The 23,384-nt window shown below is 37.6% G+C and overlaps 1 protein-coding gene across 1 annotated transcript in view; it reads right to left on the reverse strand.

Annotated features, from left to right (window-relative positions):
- The window catches only part of LOC133615850 (protocadherin-9), a 708,581-nt gene that overhangs the window by 419,295 nt on the left and 265,902 nt on the right, over window positions 1–23,384 (reverse strand). Inside the window, exon 3 of the mRNA XM_061974698.2 lies at window positions 15,620–15,721. Within this exon, the coding sequence (XP_061830682.2) occupies window positions 15,620–15,721 (102 nt within the window). The remainder of the gene's footprint in view (window positions 1–15,619; window positions 15,722–23,384) is intronic.

The raw sequence follows: 23,384 nt of genomic DNA on the forward strand, positions 1-23,384 counted from the left end.
CCCCCCTCCCCTTAAGGGACGGATCCCAGACGTCCCAAACTAGAAACCCCTCCCCAACAAAAAAAACCCAGAAAGTCAAAAGTCAAGGGAGGGTGGAGGGAGGACTTGGTGGTGAGCCGCCAGGCCATGTGTCCCCGAAGCCACCGGTGTGTGAGTGGTAGGTGGCTGCAGGACAGAACAGGATTGTTCCTCCCTCTCCAGTTCCTTCAGCACCCCTTGGTACCATTCGTCCACCCACTCTGCGCTGTACTTCTCAACGGCCACAGACATGGCCGTTCCGAGGTCGCCCGCCTCGACGATTGCGGCGACAATCCACCCGCCGCCGCCACCTGACTTGTCCCAGGTGGCTTCGGGGACACGTGGCCTGGCGGCCCACCACCAAGTCCTCCCTCCACCCTCCCGTGACTTTTGACTTTTTAGGTTTTTTTTTTGTTGGGGAGGGGTTTCTAGTTTGGGACGTCTGGGATCCGTCCCTTAAGGGGGGGGGGTTATGTCATGATCCGTTACCCGGATCATGGCATGAATTATGTTGGTTATGTTTCTGGTTTTAGTCGGTTTCCTGGGTGCACCCTCTTTCCCTGTTTACTGCTGGTTTCCATGGGCACTGATTCTCCTCACCTGTCTTAGTTTTGGCAATTAGTGTTTCCACCAGGTGTTTTGGCTAATCACTCCCCTTTATAGTTTCCTGTCACCCAGCAGTAAGTGCTGGGTCAATGTTTGCTTTATGCAACATTTACGTTCTCCCTGGTTTTCTGCTCGTTGTAGTAAGTTTGCGCACGCTCGCATTCCTTGTTTATAACCCTTAGTGACATTTTGGTTTTTGTTTAGCTCCACGCTTGCTAGCGTCCTCAGTTTCGTATTTTTGTCCTGCCTTTTATTTATTAAAATACTTAAATCTTACCTGTACGCCGCTCCTGATTGTCTTCTGCCTTGGAAGGAACACAACAATCGCAACCATGCGTCCTAGACGTAACAGTAAAGTATCAAAGAAGAGAAGAATACTTGATTATTACATTTTTAACAGAAGTGTAGATAGAACATGTTAAAACAGAAAATAAGCAGATATTAACAGTACCGTATTTTCCGCACTATTAGCCGCACCTAAAAACCACAAATTTACTCAAAAGCTGACAGTGCAGCTTATAACCCGGTGCGCTTTATACATGGATTAATATTAAGATTCATTTTCATAAAGTTTCGGTCTCGCAACTACGGTAAACAGCCGCCATCTTTTTTCCCCGTAGAAGAGGAAGTGCTTCTTCTTCTACGCAAGCAACCGCCAAGGTAAGCACCCGCCCCCATAGAAGAGGAAGCGCTTCTTCTTCTACTGTAAGCAACCACCCGCCCCCGTAGAAGAAGAAGAAGCGCGCGGATATTACGTTTCATTTCCTTTGTGTGTTTACATCTGTAAAGACCACAAAATGGCTCCTACTAAGCGACAGGTTTCCGGTTCATGAAAAGACGCAATCTCTCCATCCGCACACGGACTACTATTTCACAGCAACTGCCTAAAGACTTTCAAGAAAAGCTGGCTACTTTCCGTGCATATTGTAAAAACAAGATAGCTGAAAAAAAGATCCGGCCAGAGAACATTATCAACGTGGACGAGGTTCCACTGACTTTTGATATTCCTGTGAACCGCACTGTGGATACAACGGGAGCACGTACGGTGAATATTCGCACCACAGGGAATGAGAAGTCATCCTTCACTGTGGTTCTAGCTTGCCATGCTATTGGCCAGAAACTTCCACCCATGGTGATAATCAAAAGGAAGACCTTGCCAAAAGAGACCTTTCCAGCCGGCGTCATCATAAAAGCTAACTCGAAGGGATGGATGGATGAAGAAAAGATGAGCGAGTGGTTAAGGGAAGTTTACGCGAAGAGGCCGGGTGGCTTCTTTCACGCAGCTCCGTCCATGTTGATATACGACTCCATGCGCGCCCACATCACGCTGGTTTTAATATATTATTAAAGTTTGACTGACCTATCTGACTGTTTTTTTGACATTCCTTTAGCGCAGTTAGATGCGGCTTATAACACGGGGCGGCTTATAGGTGGACAAAGTTTTGAAATATGCCGTTCATTGAAGGCGCGGCTTATAACCCAGGGCGCCTTATGGTGCGGAAAATACGGTAAATTAAGAAGTAGATAATAATACATTTTTACAGTTTGTCCTTCATAATATTGACAAAATAATAGGTGTATAAATGAAACAATATGTTACTGCATACGTCAGCGGACTACTTACTACTAAAAGACAAGTTGTCTAGTATGTTCACTATTTTATTTAAGGACTAAATTACAATAATAAACATATGTTTCATGTACACTAAGATTTTTTTTTGTTCAAATAAAGCCAATAATGACATTTTTGTGGTACTCCTTATTTAGAAAAGTATCAAAATACATTTTGATACCAAAACTTTGGTATCGGGACAACACTGATATTTACCACATGCATTGCACTTTTTAGGAAGCATTAATTGTATCCGCCATGCAGAAATGTTTCCATCCTTTGTGTTATCCCCTGCATGCCGACACATCTTTTGCAGACAATAAAAACAGAAAAGTGTCTCGACATATTCCGACACGCTGCACCCGCTGTGGTTTAACAAGCCTTTGCATAAGTTCCCTGAGACCAAAGAGAGGGAAAGCACACCGTGTAGCAAAAACACATCAGCAAAACCAAAAAATAAAAAATAAAAAAAACCTGTAAACGATGTGATGGAAAGAAGTATTTCAGGTCAAAGACATTTGAGAAAGGTAAGTGTATTATAGAGCACGCATAGATGTGTTGATTAACAAAACTGCAGTGTTTTCCGTCTTTAAACGGAGCAGAATGTCTTAGAATAGGCCTGGGTTCTAGAAGCTAGAAGAGACACAAACATGATGAGCTCATCTAAGCGCTCCCATACTAGTTTTTGTGTGTATATATATATATATATATATATATATATATATATATATATATATATATATATATATATATACATATAAAATACACACAAATAAAAAAATAAAAAAATAATAATGAATAAATAAAAAAAATAAAAAAATAAATATAAATATATATACACATATATTTATTTTTTTATTTATTTTTTTGCGGGAAGTCATATATATATATATATATATATATATATATATATATATATATATATATATATATATATATATATATATATATATATATATATATATATATCCTCTTCTTGGTCTTCAAAGCGACCGAAAACAATGACTGTTTTACATACTTCCCATTCCTGCTGTGACATGTGTTGGTGCGTGAACATTGAACATCTGAATAAAGGAGGAGACGGAAACCTTCTTCGTCAGAGCGTGGTGCAGGACTGTACAGAGAGTGCAGTGGCCATGTCTCTCCTCAATATTGAGTCCAAATTGAAATCTGTCTCTGTTTGATTCCTTGCCTTTTGTCTTGTTTAATAGATGTCCTCAGTGTTTGAACGTGACAACTTATATATGTTTTTTTCCTTCTTTATTATGCATTTTCGGCCGGTGCGACTTATACTCCAGAGCGACTTATACTCAGGGGTTCATATTGATAATCTTCTCTGCTGGAAGACACATATTGACAAACTGTGCAATAGACTGCAACAGAGGCTATATTTGTTGCGAAGATTAAGATTGTACGGCGTAAGCAGCCACATCATGATGATTTTCTACCGTGCCATTGTAGGGAGCATCATTAGATACGGGATCACCTCATGGTTTGGCAACCTAACCGTTAAGCTAAAAAGCAAACTGGCCGGCATGCATAAAACGGCAATGGAAATCGTAGGGAGGAAAGAATATGAGCCTATACAGAGCATCTATGAGCAGGCAGTTAGGAAAAAAGCTAAGAAAATGATTTCCAACTCACAACACCCACTCTTTCCTGAATATGGAACCCTGCCATCAGGGAGAAGACTCCGGGTCCCACTATGCAAATCTAAGCGCCTTAAATTATCATTTGTCCCAGCCTCCATTAAGCTGACCAACAATGTGCAATAGAATTTTAATACATAGGTTAGCACTTTTTTTAGCACATAGCACTTTAGCACATAGCACTTTAGAACTAAGAACTTTAGCACACAGCACTTTATCCATGAGCTCTAGTGCAATGCACATTGGTACTTTATCTTTATCTCCATACTGTAGATTTTATGCCTACATCAAAGTGCCACCTATGTCTATCAAGCTCCATGTTCTGATGTTTAAATGTTAGTTGTATGGTTGTGGTTGTGTCTGTGCTTGTGTTTTTGTTCTGTTGTTTTTTGGGTATGTTAAGAAAGCAATGATGCACTGTGCCCAAGACAAATTTCCCCGTGGGGACAATAAAGTTGAACCTTGAACCTTGACTCCGAAAAATACGGTACAATCTTTCGTCAGAGCGTGGGCGACACTGTAAGAGGTTACAGGTCGACACGTTTCTCCTCAATTGAGTCCAAATTGAATTCTGTCTGTTTAATTCCTTGCTTCTTGTCTTGTTTAATAAATGTCATCAGTGTTTGAATCTGACAGTGCGTTTGACGGACAGCAACAAAAAAACGAGGCCGTCTCCACAATCTGTTAAAGCAGCTGTGGTCATGCGGTCGGAGAAAGTAAAATAAAGAAGGAGGAGTACCATATTTTTCGTACTATAAGTCGTAGTTTTTTTAACCGGGGGTGCGACTTATACACATACTTATGTGTGTAATGATTAACACATTAGCGTAAAATATCAAATAATATTATTGATCTCATTCACGTAAGAGACTAGACGTATAAGATTTAATGGGATTTAGCGACAGATTGTTTGGCAAATGACTCTTACCATAATATGTTACGTTAACATACCAGTTGGTATTTATGCCTCATATAACGTACACTTATTCAGCCTGTTGTTCACTATTCTTTATGTATTTTAAATTGCCTTTCAAATGTCTATTCTTGGTGTTGGCTTTTATCAAATACATTTCCCCCCAAAATGCGACTTATATGTTTTTTTCCTTCTTTATTATGCATTTTTGGCCGGTGCGACTTATACGCCGGAGCGACTTATACTCCGAAAAATACGGTACAATCTTTCGTCAGAGCGTGGGCGACACTGTAAGAGGTTACAGGTCGACACGTTTCTCCTCAATTGAGTCCAAATTGAATTCTGTCTGTTTAATTCCTTGCCTCTTGTCTTGTTTGATAAATGTCATCAGTGTTTGAATCCGACAGTGCGTTTGAACGTGACAACTTATATATATCTTTTTTTCCTTCTTTATTATGCATTTTTGGCCGGTGCGACTTATACTCCGGAGCGACTTATACTCCGAAAAATACGGTACAATCTTTCGTCAGAGCGTGGGCGACACTGTAAGAGGTTACAGGTCGACACGTTTCTCCTCAATTGAGTCCAAATTGAATTCTGTCTGTTTAATTCCTTGCCTCTTGTCTTGTTTGATAAATGTCATCAGTGTTTGAATCCGACAGTGCGTTTGAACGTGACAACTTATACATCTTTTTTTCCTTCTTTATTATGCATTTTTGGCCGGTGCGACTTATACTCCGGAGCGACTTATACTCCGAAAAATACGGTACAATCTTTCGTCAGAGCGTGGGCGACACTGTAAGAGGTTACAGGTCGACACGTTTCTCCTCAATTGAGTCCAAATTGAATTATGTCTGTTTAATTCCTTGCCTCTTGTCTTGTTTGATAAATGTCATCAGTGTTTGAATCCGACAGTGCGTTTGAACGTGACAACTTATATATCTTTTTTTTCCTTCTTTATTATGCATTTTTGGCCGGTGCGACTTATACTCCGGAGCGACTTATACTCCGAAAAATACGGTACAATCTTTCGTCAGAGCGTGGGCGACACTGTAAGAGGTTACAGGTCGACACGTTTCTCCTCAATTGAGTCCAAATTGAATTCTGTCTGTTTAATTCCTTGCCTCTTGTCTTGTTTAATAAATGTCATCAGTGTTTGAATCCGACAGTGCGTTTGAACGTGACAACTTATATATCTTTTTTTCCTTCTTTATTACGCATTTTTGGCCGGTGCGACTTATACTCCGGAGCGACTTATACTCCGAAAAATACGGTACAATCTTTCGTCAGAGCGTGGGCGACACTGTAAAAGGTTACAGGTCGACACGTTTCTCCTCAATTGAGTCCAAATTTAATTATGTCTGTTTAATTCCTTGCCTCTTGTCTTGTTTGATAAATGTCATCAGTGTTTGAATCCGACAGTGCGTTTGAACGTGACAACTTATATATCTTGTTTTCCTTCTTTATTATGCATTTTTGGCCGGTGCGACTTATACTCCGGAGCGACTTATACTCCGAAAAATACGGTACAATCTTTCGTCAGAGCGTGGGCGACACTGTAAGAGGTTACAGGTCGACACGTTTCTCCTCAATTGAGTCCAAATTGAATTCTGTCTGTTTAATTCCTTGCCTCTTGTCTTGTTTGATAAATGTCATCAGTGTTTGAATCCGACAGTGCGTTTGAACGTGACAACTTATATATCTTTTTTTTCCTTCTTTATTATGCATTTTTGGCCGGTGCGACTTATACTCCGGAGCGACTTATACTCCGAAAAATACGGTACAATCTTTCGTCAGAGCGTGGGCGACACTGTAAGAGGTTACAGGTCGACACGTTTCTCCTCAATTGAGTCCAAATTGAATTATGTCTCTGTTTAATTCCTTGCCTCTTGTCTTGTTTAATAAATGTCATCAGTGTTTGAATCCGACAGTGCGTTTGAACGTGACAACTTATATATCTTTTTTTCCTTCTTTATTATGCATTTTTGACCGGTGCGACTTATACCGGAGCGACTTATACTCCGAAAAATACGGTACAATCTTTCGTCAGAGCGTGGGCGACACTGTAAGAGGTTACAGGTCGACACGTTTCTCCTCAATTGAGTCCAAATTGAATTCTGTCTGTTTAATTCCTTGCCTCTTGTCTTGTTTGATAGATGTCATCAGTGTTTGAATCCGACAGTGCGTTTGAACGTGACAACTTATATATCTTTTTTTCCTTCTTTATTACGCATTTTTGGCCGGTGCGACTTATACTACGGAGCGACTTATACTCCGAAAAATACGGTACAATCTTTCATCAGAGCGTGGGCGACACTGTAAGAGGTTACAGGTCGACACGTTTCTCCTCAATTGAGTCCAAATTGAATTCTGTCTCTGTTTAATTCCTTGCCTCTTGTCTTGTTTAATAAATGTCATCAGTGTTTGAATCCGACAGTGCGTTTGAACGTGACAACTTATATATCTTTTTTTCCTTCTTTATTACGCATTTTTGGCCGGTGCGACTTATACTCCGGAGCGACTTATACTCCGAAAAATACGGTACAATCTTTCGTCAGAGCGGGGGCGACACTGTAAGGGGTTACGGGTCGACACGTTTCTCCTCAATTGAGTCCAAATTGAATTCGGTCTGTTTAATTCCTTGCCTCTTGTCTTGTTTGATAAATGTCATCAGTGTTTGAATCTGACAGTGACAGCAACAAAAATCTGTTAAAGCAGCATATTTCTCAACTTACCGGCCGCTAATCACGGAACAAAAAAGAAAACTGGCAAAGTTAGCTTTTCCGCCGTGTTCCCAGGACACTGGAAGTTGCATTTAATAACAAAGCACGGCCTCGGGGGTGTTTTGTTATTGTGTGGGCAACGCCCGGAAGGCTTGATTTATAAAAAAAAAGGCATCTTCTGGTCACAAGTTCCACGGCGGGGTAAAGTATCTGAGGAATATTGCAGTAGAATTTGTGGTTGTTTGACCTCTCGTGCTGACTGGAGTCACGGCGGTGTAATCAGCGCAGCACAAAAGCTGCACCTGGGGGCTTGTAGGCAGCCTGCTGGGACTGTGGGGAGGTAAGACTTGTTTGCAGTGCTGCCTGGTGGGCCACACCCCCCCTCCACGTCCTCCTAGTCAATCCGCACAAGCACAGACGATCAATATTTAATGTGTGTGCAACTAATGAGAATATTACTGCGGCAAGATAATGCTTCGGAAAAACAAATCAGCACCTTTAATGTTCATGCAAGCACGGTCTCCACACAGTGTTGCATGCTATTCGTTCCATTTTTGCATCCTTATTTGGACTTTCTGTTGAACAAAAGGTATGCTCGTTGACTTTAAGAAGGAACCCACAGCACTTCAATTAAAAAAGCACGGAATTTGTGCAAGAATTGGGATCATTTGGCTTATACAGTACATCATCAGTGGTTCTCAGACCTGTTTCCACCAGTACCACCTCAGAAAAACAAACAAACAATGGCTCTCCAAGTGCCGCCATAATGAACAACATGTAGCGTAGCAGGCCTACGTATTCATTAAAAAAACAGGATGCGAAAGAAATTTAATATTTTGGACCGATGTGACATTACACCCAGTTTGAACAGTAACACTGTGTTTGAATGTAGAAAAAAAAAAAACACAATATTTTAACTACTAATAATAGATAATAGTACTATACCACATGACAACTAATAATAGATAGTAGTACTATATGACATGACAACTAATAATAGATAATAGTACTATACCACATGACAACTAAGAATAGATAATAGTACTATATGACATGACAACTAATAATAGATAATAGTACTATACCACATGACAACTAATAATAGATAATAGTACTTTACCACATAACAACTAATAATAGATAAAAGTACTATACAACATGATAACTAATAATAGATAATAGTACTATATGACATGACAACTAATAATAGATAGTAGTACTACAACATATAATAGATAAAGTACTGTACCACATGACAACTAATAATAGATAATAGTACTATATGACATGACAACTAATAATAGATAATAGTACTATATGACATGACAACTAATAATAGATAATAGTACTATACCACATGACAACTAATAATAGATAATAGTACTATATGACATGACAACTAATAATAGATAATAGTACTATACCACATGACAACTAATAATAGATAATAGTACTATATGACATGACAACTAATAATAGATAATAGTACTATATGACATGACAACTAATAATAGATAATAGTACTATACCACATGACAACTAATAATAGATAGCAGTACTATATGACATGACAACTAATAATAGATAATAGTACTATACCACATGACAACTAATAATAGATAATGGTACTATATGACATGACAACTAATAATAGATAATAGTACTATACCACACGAAGACTAATAATAGATAATAGTACAATCCCACATGACAACTAATAATAGATAATAGTACTATACCACATGACAACTAATAATAGATAATAGTACTACAACATATAATAGATAAAGTACTATACCACATGACAACTAATAATAGATAATAGTACTATACCACATGACAACTAATAATAGATAATAGTACTACAACATATAATAGATAATAGTACTATACCACATGACAACTAATAATAGATAATAGTACTATATGACATGACAACTAATAATAGATAATAGTACTATATGACATGACAATTAATAATAGATAATAGTACTATATGACATGACAACTAATAATAGATAATAGTACTATATGACATGACAACTAATAATAGATAATAGTACTATATGGCATGACAACTAATAATAGATAATAGTACTATATGACATGACAATTAATAATAGATAATAGTACTATACCAAATGACAACTAATAATAGATAATAGTACTAAACCACATGACAACTAATAATGAAACGACTGGGTCGCATAGTGATGCGGATGTGGTTCTCCCAAGGATGCAGACGGCTTCGGACACAGCTTGCAGGTAGGAAAATGATTTATTTTAAATATAAATCATATGGTGAATAACAAAAAGACATGCACGTAGCACAAAAGGCAAAACAAAAGGACTAGCGTGGGAGCTAGCAGGAAAAAATAGTATAGCATGAAATCTAAGTAGTCGTTATTAGTTGTATGGGAACAAACTAGGAAGCCAGACCGAGTGAGGCCAGGGCAAAGACTAAATAGCCCTCTGATTAGTGCCCGGGCAACAGGTGCGCATCCCGAACACTAACCAGAGGCAGGTGCATGTAATCGGTTGACATGGCAACTGAAAACAAACAAAATCAAGGTGCTGAAAACACGTGACTAAAACATAAACAAACTATGATCCGGGCAGCGGATCGTAACAAATAATAGATAATAGTACTATACCACATGATAACTAATAATAGATGATAGTACTATACTACATGACAACTAATAATAGATAATAGTACTATACCACATGACAACTAATAATAGATAATAGTACTATTTGACATGACAACTAATAATAGATAATAGTACTATACCACATGACGACTAATAATAGATAATAGTACTATACCACATGACAACTAATAATAGATAATAGTACTATATGACATGACAACTAATAATAGATAATAGTACTATACCACATGACGACTAATAATAGATAATAGTACTATATGACATGACAACTAATAATAGATAAAATACTATACCACATGACAAGACAACTAATAATAGATAATAGTACTATACCACATGACAACTAATAATAGATAATAGTACTATATGACATGACAACTTATAATAGGTAATAGTATTATACCACATGACAACTTATAGTAGATAATAGTATTATATGACATGACAACTAATAATAGATAATAGTACTATTTGACATGACAACTAATAATAGATAATAGTACTATACCACATGACAACTAATAATAGATAATAGTACTATACAACATGATAACTAATAATAGATAATAGTACTATATGACATGACAACTAATAATAGATAATAATATTATACCACATGACAACTTATAGTAGATAATAGTACTATATGACATGACAACTAATGATAGAAAATAGTACTATATGACATGACAACTTATAATAGATAATAGTACTATACAACATGATAACTAATAATAGTACTATTATCTATTATAAGTTGTCATGTGGTATAGTGACAACTAATAATATATAATAGTACTATACCACATGACAACTAATAATAGATAATAGTACTATACCACATGGCAACTAATAATAGATACAAGATATCACTATTATCTATTATTAGTTATCATGTGGTATAGTAATATTATCTATTATAAGTTGTCATGTCATATAGTACTATTATCTATTATTAGTTGTCATGTGGTATAGTACTATTATCTATTATTAGTTGTCATGTCATATAGTACTATTATCTATTATTAGTTGTCATGTCATATAGTACCATTATCTATAATTAGTTGTCATGTGGTACAGTACTATTATCTATTATTAGTATAGTACTATTATGATGGTGTATGGCTGACAATAGTAGAGTGTTGGTTAATGGAGAGCCAGCAGGCATCATTATGTTTGTGCTTGTCCACCATCCTCCTGGACCTCACATGTGTGTTGTTTGTGTTGTGTCACTATTGCTCTCGCCCTGCTCAGGTGCACACAGATTAGAATCGACAACACGGCGTCAGCATTTACCTAAATCAACTTGACATTGCAGTTTGTAATGGAGGGACAATATGATAAGCGGCCTGGCTCGCAAAAGAAACCTTGGATAATAGCGAGTGAGAGAAACTGACATCATTAAAAAAGCACCACCGGTGTGTGTGTGTGTGCGTGTGTGTGTGTGTGTGTGGGTGGGTGTTCTTGTATTTCTACCCTTCTTGAGATATGAAGAAGGAAAAGTATCTTCCATATGAGGAGGTGTGAACAAGTGATGACATAAATCATGGTCCCAATAACATTGCATCTAATAGACAATGTCTCATTTGCACCCCTGCTGGTGACATCCATTTTTTAATTGACTGTGTGTCGCTTTTAAAAGTGCTCCCCCCTCTGGTCAACATATGAAATAACAAGTGTGTGTGAGAAATTGAAATGCGGCTCCTTTGGCCAAAACTAATACAAAAAAAATAAAATAAATAAGTATAAAGAGACATACTGTAATAACTTGAAGTAAATAATGAAGATTAAAAAACAATTACAAAACTAAAAAATTCTATAAAAATTAAAATAACTAAAAGCAGTATTTTTCTCACAAGGTGTAAAGTTGTTTCTTTTAAAATTGGGGACCATTTTTCATATTATTTCTGTTTCTGTATATTTTCAAGTAATATTATGAATTTTTAATGCAAAATGGTGACATGTGTCATATAAAATAAAAACTGTTTTCACAATGTTGCCAATATTTTTTTTTTCGTTCTTGTAAAATAGTGAAATATTTTGAGTAAAATTATGACTTCGTCAAAAAAAAAATAAATAAAAAAAAATAAAATTTAAAAAAAAATTTAAAAAAAAAAAAATATATATATATATATATATATATATATATATATGTCTTAATAAGGTTATCCAAAAAATAGTGCTCGATACCGTAGTAGAGCGCAATATATGTATGTGTGGGAAAAAAATCACAAGACTACTTCATCTCTACAGGCCTGTTTCATGAGGGGTTCCCTCAATCATCAGGAGATTGTGTTCATCATCTCCTGATGATTGAGGGAACCCCTCATGAAACAGGCCTGTGGAGATGAAGTAGTCTTGTGATTTTTTTCCCACACATACATATATATATATATATATATATATATATCTATACCTGTGATGAGGTCGCGACTTGTCCAGGGTGTACCCCGCCTTCCGCCCGATTGTAGCTGAGATAGGCTCCAGCGCCCCCCGCGACCCCAAAGGGAATAAGCGGTAGAAAATGGATGGATGGATGGATGGATATATATATATATATATATATATATATATATATATATATATATATATATATATATATATATATATATATATATATATTTATGGACATACTGTAAATTAAAAACCAATTACAAACAAAGAATTCAAAAAAAAAATTAAAAACAATCAAAATTTAAAATAACTAAAAGCATTCTTTTTCTCACAATTTGTCGACTTTTTTCTCATAAAATTGGGAACAATTTCTCTAATTGTTTCTGTTTCTGTAATATCGCAACATTTTCTCCTAAAATTATTACTTTTTTATGCAAAATGGTGACATTTGTCATATACAATTCTGACTTGTATTACAATATTGCCAAATTTTTTTTTGTTCTTGTAAAATAGTGACATTTTTGGAGTAAAATGATGACTTTTGTCATAATTTTGCAGAGCAAAATTCCACTTATTATTATATTATTGCCCAAATGTTTAAGTTTTCTTATAAAATTGGGAACAATTTCTCTAATTGTTTCTGTTTCTGTAATATTGCAACATTTTCTCCTAAAATTATTACTTTTTTATGCAAAATGGTGACATTTGTCATATAAAATTCTGACTTTTATTACAATATTGCCAAGTTTTTTTTGTTCTTGTAAAATAGTGACATTTTTGGAGTAAAATTATGACTTTTGTCATAATTTTGCAGAGCAAAATTCCAATTATTATTATATCATCGCCCAAATGTTTAAGTTTTCTTATAAAATTGTGACTTTTGTCCAGTAAAATGACGCCTCTTTCCATAAAATTGCCAACATTTTTAGCCTTTCTTGTGAAATTACGACTAATATTGAGTAAAATTCCAACTTTTATCATATCATTGCACAAATGTTCAGTTTTTCTTGTAAAAATGTTGACTTGCGTTGAGTAAAATGACAACTTTTATTATAATACTGCCAAAATTCTACCTTTTTCTTGTGAAATTGTGACCTTTTTCTTGTGAAATTCCAAATAATTTTTCACAACAAGCTTTTTTATATTTGCATAGTATGTATATATTATTAATGTTGTAAATACACTTCTTTATATATCTAGAAAGGCTGGTCCTTAATAGGTAGGCATTTTTCAGAGGTCTCAAGATAGTATGAAACACAAGATAATGTGTGTGTGTGTGTGTGTGTGTGTGTGTGTGTGTGTGTGTGTGTGTGTGTGTGTGTGTGTGTGTGTGTGTGTGTGTGTGTGTGTGTGTGTGTGTGTGTGTGTGTGTGTGTGTGTGTGTGTGTGTGCGCATGTGCAACCCCCAAATGGCACTTGTCTTTTTGCACGCACGGCAATAATAATGAGACAAATGTGTGTAACTCGAGCAAAAATAGGAATATTTGCATCAAACGAGTTATGAGAAGTTGCAAGAAGAATGAATGGCAATTTCTAAGAAGCGAAACAAGCTTTATGAGCCTCAAACAACCGATTGTTACAGGAATTCTACGTCCAACTAAGAAAACACGTTGAAGTAAATTAATTGTATGTTTTGCACACAAACACCAACTACGATTGTAGTCCAAGTACCATTAAACAAACCCTATTAAATAAATCAGAAGTTACTCAATTCTTGAGTAGTTTCTTCGCAGAATACTTACTCTTACTCGAGTAATTATTCTGATGACTACTTTTTACTTTTACCTGAGTCAATTTATTCAAAAGTAACTGTACTCTTACTTGAGTACAATTTTTGGGGTACTCTACCCACCTCTGCTTGCTCAAAGCACCAATTTGCTATTAGTATCAGTTAAAATACCTACCACATGCAAAAGTGCTGTACTATATATATATATATATATATATATATATATATATATATATATAGTACAACCGAAAAAGAACAGAAAACGAAACGACATCATCTGGTACAACCCCCCATACAGCAAAAACGTCTCAACTAACATTGGACACAAATTCCTCAATCTGATTGACAAACACTTTCCCAAAGACAACACCCTAAGAAAAGTATTCAACAAGAACAACATTAAATTGAGCTACAGCTGTATGAACAATATACGACAAATCATCTCAAACCACAACAAAACAATTGCAAATGAGCCGTCGGCCCCCGGACAGAGCGACTCCAAAACCAACAAAGTTTGCAACTGTCGAAAGAAACCTGATTGCCCTCTCAACGGGGGGTGCTTACAAACATCAGTTGTCTACCAATCTAAGGTAACACGCAAGGACATTAACACATCCGACACATATGTAGGATTAACTGAGGGAGAATTCAAAACCAGATGGAACAATCACAAGGCTTCTTTCAGGAACCAAAACCTGCGGAATACCACAGAACTCAGCAAACACATTTGGGACCTCAAAGACAATAATGTTGAATATTCAATAACATGGCAAATTCTTGCATCCAGCACACCTTACAATAGTGGTAATAAAAGATGCAACCTATGCTTGAAAGAAAAACTGTTTATTATTTACCGTCCAGACCTGTCATCCCTCAACAAGCGCAGCGAAATTGTAACAGCATGCCGCCACAGACGGAAACACCTCCTAGGTAACACATGAGCCAATCACCACGCCCCTACACCAGCCTGTACCCACCCACTCTGTGCCCTATACAATCCATGGTATGTGAATGCTCCCATTAAAATCTCCTGATGATTGAGGGAACCCCCCCTCATGAAACAGGCCTGTAGAGATGAAATAGTCTTGTGATTTTTTTCCCACACATACATATATATATATATATATATATATATATTTGACACCCCTGTTTCTTTAGTAGACCAGGCCCAAAGTGTGGTTTGGGCAAAGAAGGAAGAACATGTGCGACTAACAAAGCAGTCTAAGGATGGCTGAATGGTAAAACAACGTCATGGGATGATGTGACGGACGATACGGTCGCCGGCGCCATTTGTACTCACTAAAGGTGTGCACGGGGTCCAGTATTCAGGGTTCAGCTCAGCTCGGGGACGGAGGTCCAGATATTCAGGGTTGAGTTCAGTTCGGGCACGGGTTAATGTTCCCTTTAAGGAAGATTAAGGGAAGCATGTTAGTATTTAGCTTGCTTGCATTTGAGGTGAGATTGTATATTTAGGTACAACTAGGTGTGTCAGACTTTCTTTTCTTTCTTTCTTTAGTTTATTTGGAACATGAACACACATACATCATAATACATCACACAATTTCATATCATTTCATTTTACATCATGCCCGAAAAGGAGTAGGAAGAAGCAAAGCTTATTTAATCCTACCCCTTTCCCACTTCAAAGCGTTTACAAATATATAGAATCATTTACTGACCTTTTTATATAATAAAATAACATCTATGAATTAGTATACAACAGTTTTGTAATATGTAATTAATTAATTAATTCAGTCATTATTAACATACTGAGATGAAGAATATCCTATTTTCAATAAGGTTGAAAGTATTTCTCATAATTCTTCTATTATTATTATTTTGAACAACCTCTTAAACTGGATCAATTTTTAACTTCTTTACTTAATCCATTCCATCATTTAATTCCACATACTGATATGCTAAAAGTTCTAAGTGTTGTACGTGCATATAAATGTTTTAAATTATTTTTTCCTCTAAGGTTATATTTCTCCTCTTTAGATGAGAAGAATTGTTGTACATTCTTTGGTAGCAGGTTATAGTTTGCTTTGTACATCATTTTAGCTGTTTGCAATTTTACCAAATCACCAAACTTTAATATTTCTGACTTAATAAATAAATGTTCTCTATATCCAACATGATGTATTATTCTAACTGATCTTTTTTGTAACACGGTTAGCGAATGTAGCGCACATTTGTAGTTATTTCCCCATATTTCTGCACAATAACTCAGATATGGTAACACTAGCGAGCAGTAGAGAATATGTAGTGATTTTTGGCCCAGGACATATTTTGCTTTATTCATTATTGAAATGTTTTTTGCCACCTTATGTTGTATGTTTTGTATATGAGATTTCCAGTTCATTTGATCATCTATTAATACTCCCAAAAAATCTAGTTTCTTTTACCCTTTCTATGTCTACTTCGTCTATTTGTATTTGTGTATGATGCTCTTTTCTACTATTACCAAATAGCATTATTTTAGTTTTACTGAGATTCAAAGATAGTCTGTTTTTGTCAAACCATCTTTTTAATTTGTTCATTTCTTCTGTTATTATTTGTATTATCTTCTGTGTGTTCTCTCCTGAACAGAAAGCAGTTGTGTCGTCTGCAAATAAAACCAACTTTAAGTCCTTCGTAACCTTACAAATGTCGTTTATATAAAGATTGAACAATCTTGGTCCCAGTATTGACCCCTGGGGTACACCACAGGATATATCTAGCCGTGTTGACATATTTTCACCCATCTTTACATATTGCTTCCTGTTGGTTAAATAACTTCTCACCCAATTCAATACCAAACCTCTGATGCCATATCGTTCTAATTTTCGTATTAAAATATCATGATTAATTGTGTCAAATGCTTTTGTTAAGTCCATGAATACTGCGGCCGCACATTCTTTACCATCTATTGCATTGGTAATTTCCTCTGTTATTTTGGTTAGTGCTATTGATGTTGAGATATTTGCTCGGAATCCATATTGGTTCTCCACAAGCGTCCCCCGTGATATCGCCCTGTCTCTGCTTTGTCTGCGTCAAGGTACTCGATGTTCGCCGGGTATGGACACAAACACTAATCCCTTTGCACGGATAGAAAAGTACCACTTCAGCACAATTGATGATAACTATAACAACGGCCTTTAAGCATAAGAGTTGCGTGATAACTTATACATAATTATTCTTACAAAATAACACCAATTCGGTGTAAAACAAAAATGTTTCCGCAAAAATAATTCACGGTAATTTGGTGTACAAACATCTTAAATTTTATGGTAAAATTCTCCCTACTGATCTGCCGTTTCTTTACTGTAAAATGTAGATTTTTTTTATCTAACGTTTCACTGGCGTGCGATGTTGAGTAAGTTTAAAATTAATACAGAAAAAAATCTAAATGTTACTGTAAAAACTGTCAGCTTAGTCTCCAGAATCCCCCCATCAAAAAATAAAAACATTTTGTCGTTTTTTAATACACAGTAATTTTTGCGAAAAGTGAAAAACATCCTACATTTTACGACATTTTTTTCACAGTGAGCTGAAAAAATACAGTCCATTTTTAACGGTAAAAATTGGCCAGAGCCCACATGCTTCACTATTTATTCGGGAGGTCCCTGGTTACATCACTGAGGCTGCTTCTGAAGGAAAAAGGGTAATTTCAGCAGCCCCAGTTAGACACAATATATGATTATTCAGAAATGGAAATGTGCTGACACTCATGATATCGCCCTGTCTCTGTTTTGTCTGCGTCAAGGTACTCGATGTTCGCCCTTGGCATTCAGCACACAAACACTAATATGAGACGACTCGCAATCCAAGATTACAAGTTGTGCCTTTGCACAGATAGAAAAGTACAACTTCAGCACAATTGATAATAACTATAGCAACGGCCTTTAAGCATAAGAGTTGCGTGATAACTTATACATAATTATTCTTACAAAATAACACAAGTTCGGTGTAAAAAAAAAAATGTTTCCGTAAAAATAATTCACAGTAATTTGGTGTACAAACATCTTAGATTTTACCGTAAAATTCTCCCTACAGATCTGCTGTTTCTTTACTGTAAAATGTAGATTTTTGTATCTAACGTTTCACTGGCGTGCGGTATTGAGTAAGCTTAAAATTAATACAGAAAAAATTCTAAATTTTACTGTAAAAACTGTCAGCTTAGTCACCAGAATTTCCCCGAAAAAACCCCAAAATATTTTGTCGTTTTTTTAATATACAGTCATTTTTGCAAAAAGTGAAAAATATCCTACATTTTACAAAAAAAATTTCACAGTGCGCTGAAAAAAATACAGTCTCTTTATAACGGTAAAAATTGGCAGCTCGGTCACCAGAATTTCAGTTTTTAAAAATGTACAGTAAATTGAAGACCACCGTACAAAAAATATCTACATTTTACGGTAAAAACTAGCAGCTTATTTTTACAGTAAAAATAACACAAATTCGTTGTAAAAAAATGTTTCCGTAAGAATAATTCACGGTAATTTGGTGTACAAACATCTTAAATTTTACGGTAAAATCCTCCCTACTGATCTGCCGTTTCTTTACTGTAAAATGTAGATTGTTTTATCTAACGTTTTACTGGCGTGCAATGTTGAGTAAGTTTAAAATTAATACAGAAATAAAATTAAATTTTACTCTAACAAATTGTCAACTTAGTCACCAGACTTTCCCCCCCAAAAAAAGAAAAACATTTTGTCGTTTTTTATTACACTAATTTTTGCGAAAAGTGAAAAACATCCTACATTTTATGACATTTAGACACAATATATGATTATTCAGAAATGGAAATGTGCTGACACTCGTGATATCGCCCTGTCTCTGCTTTGTCTGCGTCAAGGTACTCGATGTTCGCCCTTGGCATTCAGCAGGCCGGGTATGGACGCAAACACTAATACGAGACGACGAGTTGTCCCTTTGTACAGATAGAAAAGTACAACTTCAGCACAATTGATGATAACTATAGCAACGGCCTTTAAGCATAAGAGTTGCGTGATAACTTATACATAATTATTCTTACAAAATAACACAAATTCGGTGTAAAAAAAAAAATGTTTCCGTAAAAATAATTCACGGTAATTTGGTGTACAAACATCTTAAATGTTACGGTAAAATTCTCCATACTAATCTGCCGTTTCTTTACTATAAAATGTAGATTTGTGTATCCAACGTTTCACTAGGGTGCGATGATAAGTACCTTAAAATTAATACAAAAAACTTTTAAGTTAAACCTACAGTTTTCCAAAGAGTCTTTTACGGACTCTACCGAATCAGGAAATATACCATATATGGTCATAATGATTTGTCACTGAAGAGCGTTTAAAAATGCATAATCCTGCAAAACAATTAAGCGCAAACCCCCTCCCAAACAACTGCGGCATGACTTCTTCCCATTTCCCCGGCCCCGGTGGCCCAGATTACGAGCCAGCGGCGTGGACTGAATCTTCTGGGCCTCATGAGGTGTATGATGCATACTGTAATTATCTGCTGATTCTCAAAATGGCGGCGTGTAATGAGGCTCTTCTGCATGACGCCCCGGGCATGAATCACTGTCTTCAGCTGATGACCAAACAGCAACACCCGGCTGAAGCACAAAGACAGAGTTGTGAGCGTTGGACTTCGATTTCTTATCAGCGAAGGACATATTGTTTACCGAACGTAGTGCCGAGCCCCACCAAACATTTCCCCCGGTAATCTATATGTATGCTTTGGCGAGCAAGGCATTATCTGCAAGCTGCTTTATTGCTATGCAACAAAAGCCGGGGACTGTTTATTGACGCTGTGGGCGACTGTGTATTAAATGCCAGAAAGCTACGATGTCTGTCAGACTGGCTGCTGTCACCGGAATATAGAGCCGCTCCATAATGGCGTATGCATTTACCGCCCGCAAAGACACGGCGAGTAAATCCCTCGCTAATGGGCCGACAGTGAGCCGCGTCTTGCCAAAACGCCGCCCGGATTGTCACCGGAAAAATAATATGCAGACACCTTGAAAAAAGAGAATGTCTCTGTCGGGCCCTTTGATTGGCAGAAAAAAAAAACGGAATTCACTAGGGGTGTGAATCCACTCTTCATCAACGGCAGAGCAGTGGAGACGGTAAGCAGCACCAAGTTCCTGGGGGTGCAGATAACTGACAATGTGACCTGGTCCCTACACATCGGAGCTCTTGTATAAAGAGCTCAGCAGCGTATGCGTGGGATGAAAAGACCACAGCTCCCTCCCCCATTCTCAGCACATTCTACAGAGGCACTATAAAGACCAACTGCATCTCTGACTGGACTGGAGCCTGCAGTGCCTCAGACTGGAAGTCTCTGCAGAGAGTGTTCAGGACGGCGGAAAAGATCATCAGGACTCCTCGTCCTCCTATCCGGGAAATCGCAAGAAAAGCCGCTGCCTGACCAGGGCTCAGAAAATCTGCAGAGACTCCCCCCCACCCCCACCAAGCACTGTTTTCACTGCTGGACTCTAGAAAGAGGTTACGCAGCCTCTGTAGCAGAACCTCCAGGTTCTGTAACAGCTTATTCCCTCAGGCCATAAGACTATTGAAACCGGGAAAAGGCAAAAAACCGCTGCCTGACCACGACTCAGAAAATCTGCAGAGACTCCTCCCACCCCCATCAAGAACTGTTTTCACTGCTGGATTCTAGAAAGAGGTTCCGCAGCCTCCGTAGTAGAACCGACAGGTTCTGTGATAGCTTCTTCCCTCAGGCCATAAGACTCTTGAACCCGGGAAATCGCAAAAAGCCGCTGCCTGACCAAGGCTCAGAAAATCTGCAGAGACTCCTCCCACCCCCACCAAGCACTGTTTTGACTCCTGGACTCTAGAAAGAGGTTCCGCAGCCTCCGTAGCAGAACCTCCAGGCTCTGTAACAGCTTCTTTCCTCAGGCCGTAAGACTCTTGAACCCGGGAAATGGCAAAAAGCCGCTGCCTGACCAGGGCTCAGAAAATCTGCAGAGACTCCCCCCCACCCCCACCAAGCACTGTTTTCACTGCTGGACTCTAGAAAGAGGTTACGCAGCCTCTGTAGCAGAACCTCCAGGTTCTGTAACAGCTTATTCCCTCAGGCCATAAGACTATTGAAACCGGGAAATGGCAAAAAACCGCTGCCTGACCACGACTCAGAAAATCTGCAGAGACTCCTCCCACCCCCATCAAGGACTGTTTTCACTGCTGGATTCTAAAAAGAGGTTCCGCAGCCTCCGTAGCAGAACCTACAGGTTCTGTAACAGCTTATTCCCTCAGGCCTAAGACTCTTGAACCCAGGAAATGGCAAAAAGCCGCTGCCTGACCAGGGCTCAGAAAATCTGCAGAGACTCCTCCCACCCCCACCAAGGACTGTTTTCACTGCTGGACTCTAGAAAGAGGTTCCGCAGCCTCCGTAGCAGAACCTCCAGGTTCTGTGACAGCTTCTTCCCTCAGGCCATAAGACTCTTGAACCCGGGAAATCGCAAAAAGCCGCTGCCTGACCAGGGCTCAGAAAATCTGAAGAGACTCCTCCCACCCCCACCAAGGACTGTTTTCACTGCTGGACTCTAGAAAGAGGTTCCGCAGCCTCCGTAGACGGTGTTCCTGTTTTCTCTCATGTATGGTAATCAACAGAAGGATGTTGTTCTGGCCCAGGGACTTCAAAGCGGAGAGATGGCAGGATCTGCCCAATTTCCAGACGAACTCTTTTTGAAGTATTTAACAAACTCTTTTTGAACTATTTTATGGAACTCTTTTTAAACTATTTTATGGAACTCTTTTGGAACTATTTTACGAACTCTTTTTGAACTGACCTTTCCTTTGAATTGTTTACAAACTTTTCTGTGAACTTTTTTGCGACCTTTGTCCTTTGGAAACAGCGGTGGCAAAGGTGGTCGGGGAGGTTCCAAAATAAAAGAAGGAGGCATGCAATCTTTTGGCGGAGCGTGCTGAGATACTGTACAAGGGTACTGTCCAAGTGTGTCTCCTCAATTGAGTCTAAATTTAATTATGTCTCTTTAATTATTTGCCTCTTGTCTTGTTTAATAGATGTCATCAGTGTTTGAACCTGACAGTTTTTGTTTCTAATTATTTGCATTATGACCTTCAGCGAATAAAAATCCATAAATTGTCTGCGCCATTTTATAAGCCGCAGCGTTCAAAGCATAGGACAAAAGAAGTCCAAAATGTATGTTAATCTTGGTATCGATATTATGGATGTTTGAATAGCTAGTCAGCCCTACTGAGTGACTCAAACATAAAGTAGGACACCACAGTAGCTCCGTAGCGCTATTATTTGAACATGAAATACACTTTGTTCAGAAAAAAATCACTGACTTTCGACCAAAATGTGTAGAAAAGTTCAATTCCCAAAACGTCTTATCACATTTGCAACTTGGTGGGAATTGGTCTTCAAGGAGAAGACCTAGAACGGTAGGAAAAGTATCATAGTGCGGAATCCCCCCCGGCCCTGTAAAGTCATGGTGCTGAACTGGTGGGCGAGGCGATGACTTTCATTGGGGGATAAAACACATTTTAATTAGCTCTACCATTAGCCATGTCCTGCCAAAGCATCCTCGTCACGGCAGACCTTTAGTTCTGCTTAATTACCTTGGAGATGCCACTCTATGCACGCCTCCTTGATACAACCAGACAAGACTGGCTATTATAGTCGCATAAATCCATGTTTTTTCATCGCATGTGTGCGAAGGGAAGGAACCGAGTTTTTCTCGCCATCGCGATCATGAGATTCAGAAGTGAAATAAAATAATGACTCCATAGGTCTTTTATAGAATAGAATTGTTGCGCGACGAGGCTTAAACTGTCTAAAAACTCAGTGTTCTTAGCAAAACTCTCAAATGTAACACTTTTAATCGCATAATTAATGTTGTGATGATGCATATATATATATATATATATATATATATATATATATATATATAGACAATAATGTTGAATATTCAATAACATGGCAAATTCTTGCATCCAGCACACCTTACAATAGTGGTAATAAAAGATGCAACCTATGCTTGAAAGAGAAACTGTTTATTATTTACCGTCCAGACCTGTCATCCCTCAACAAGCGCAGCGAAATTGTAACAG

The sequence above is a fragment of the Nerophis lumbriciformis genome, linkage group LG15 (assembly GCF_033978685.3).
Source record: "Nerophis lumbriciformis linkage group LG15, RoL_Nlum_v2.1, whole genome shotgun sequence".
NCBI lineage: Eukaryota > Metazoa > Chordata > Actinopteri > Syngnathiformes > Syngnathidae > Nerophis > Nerophis lumbriciformis.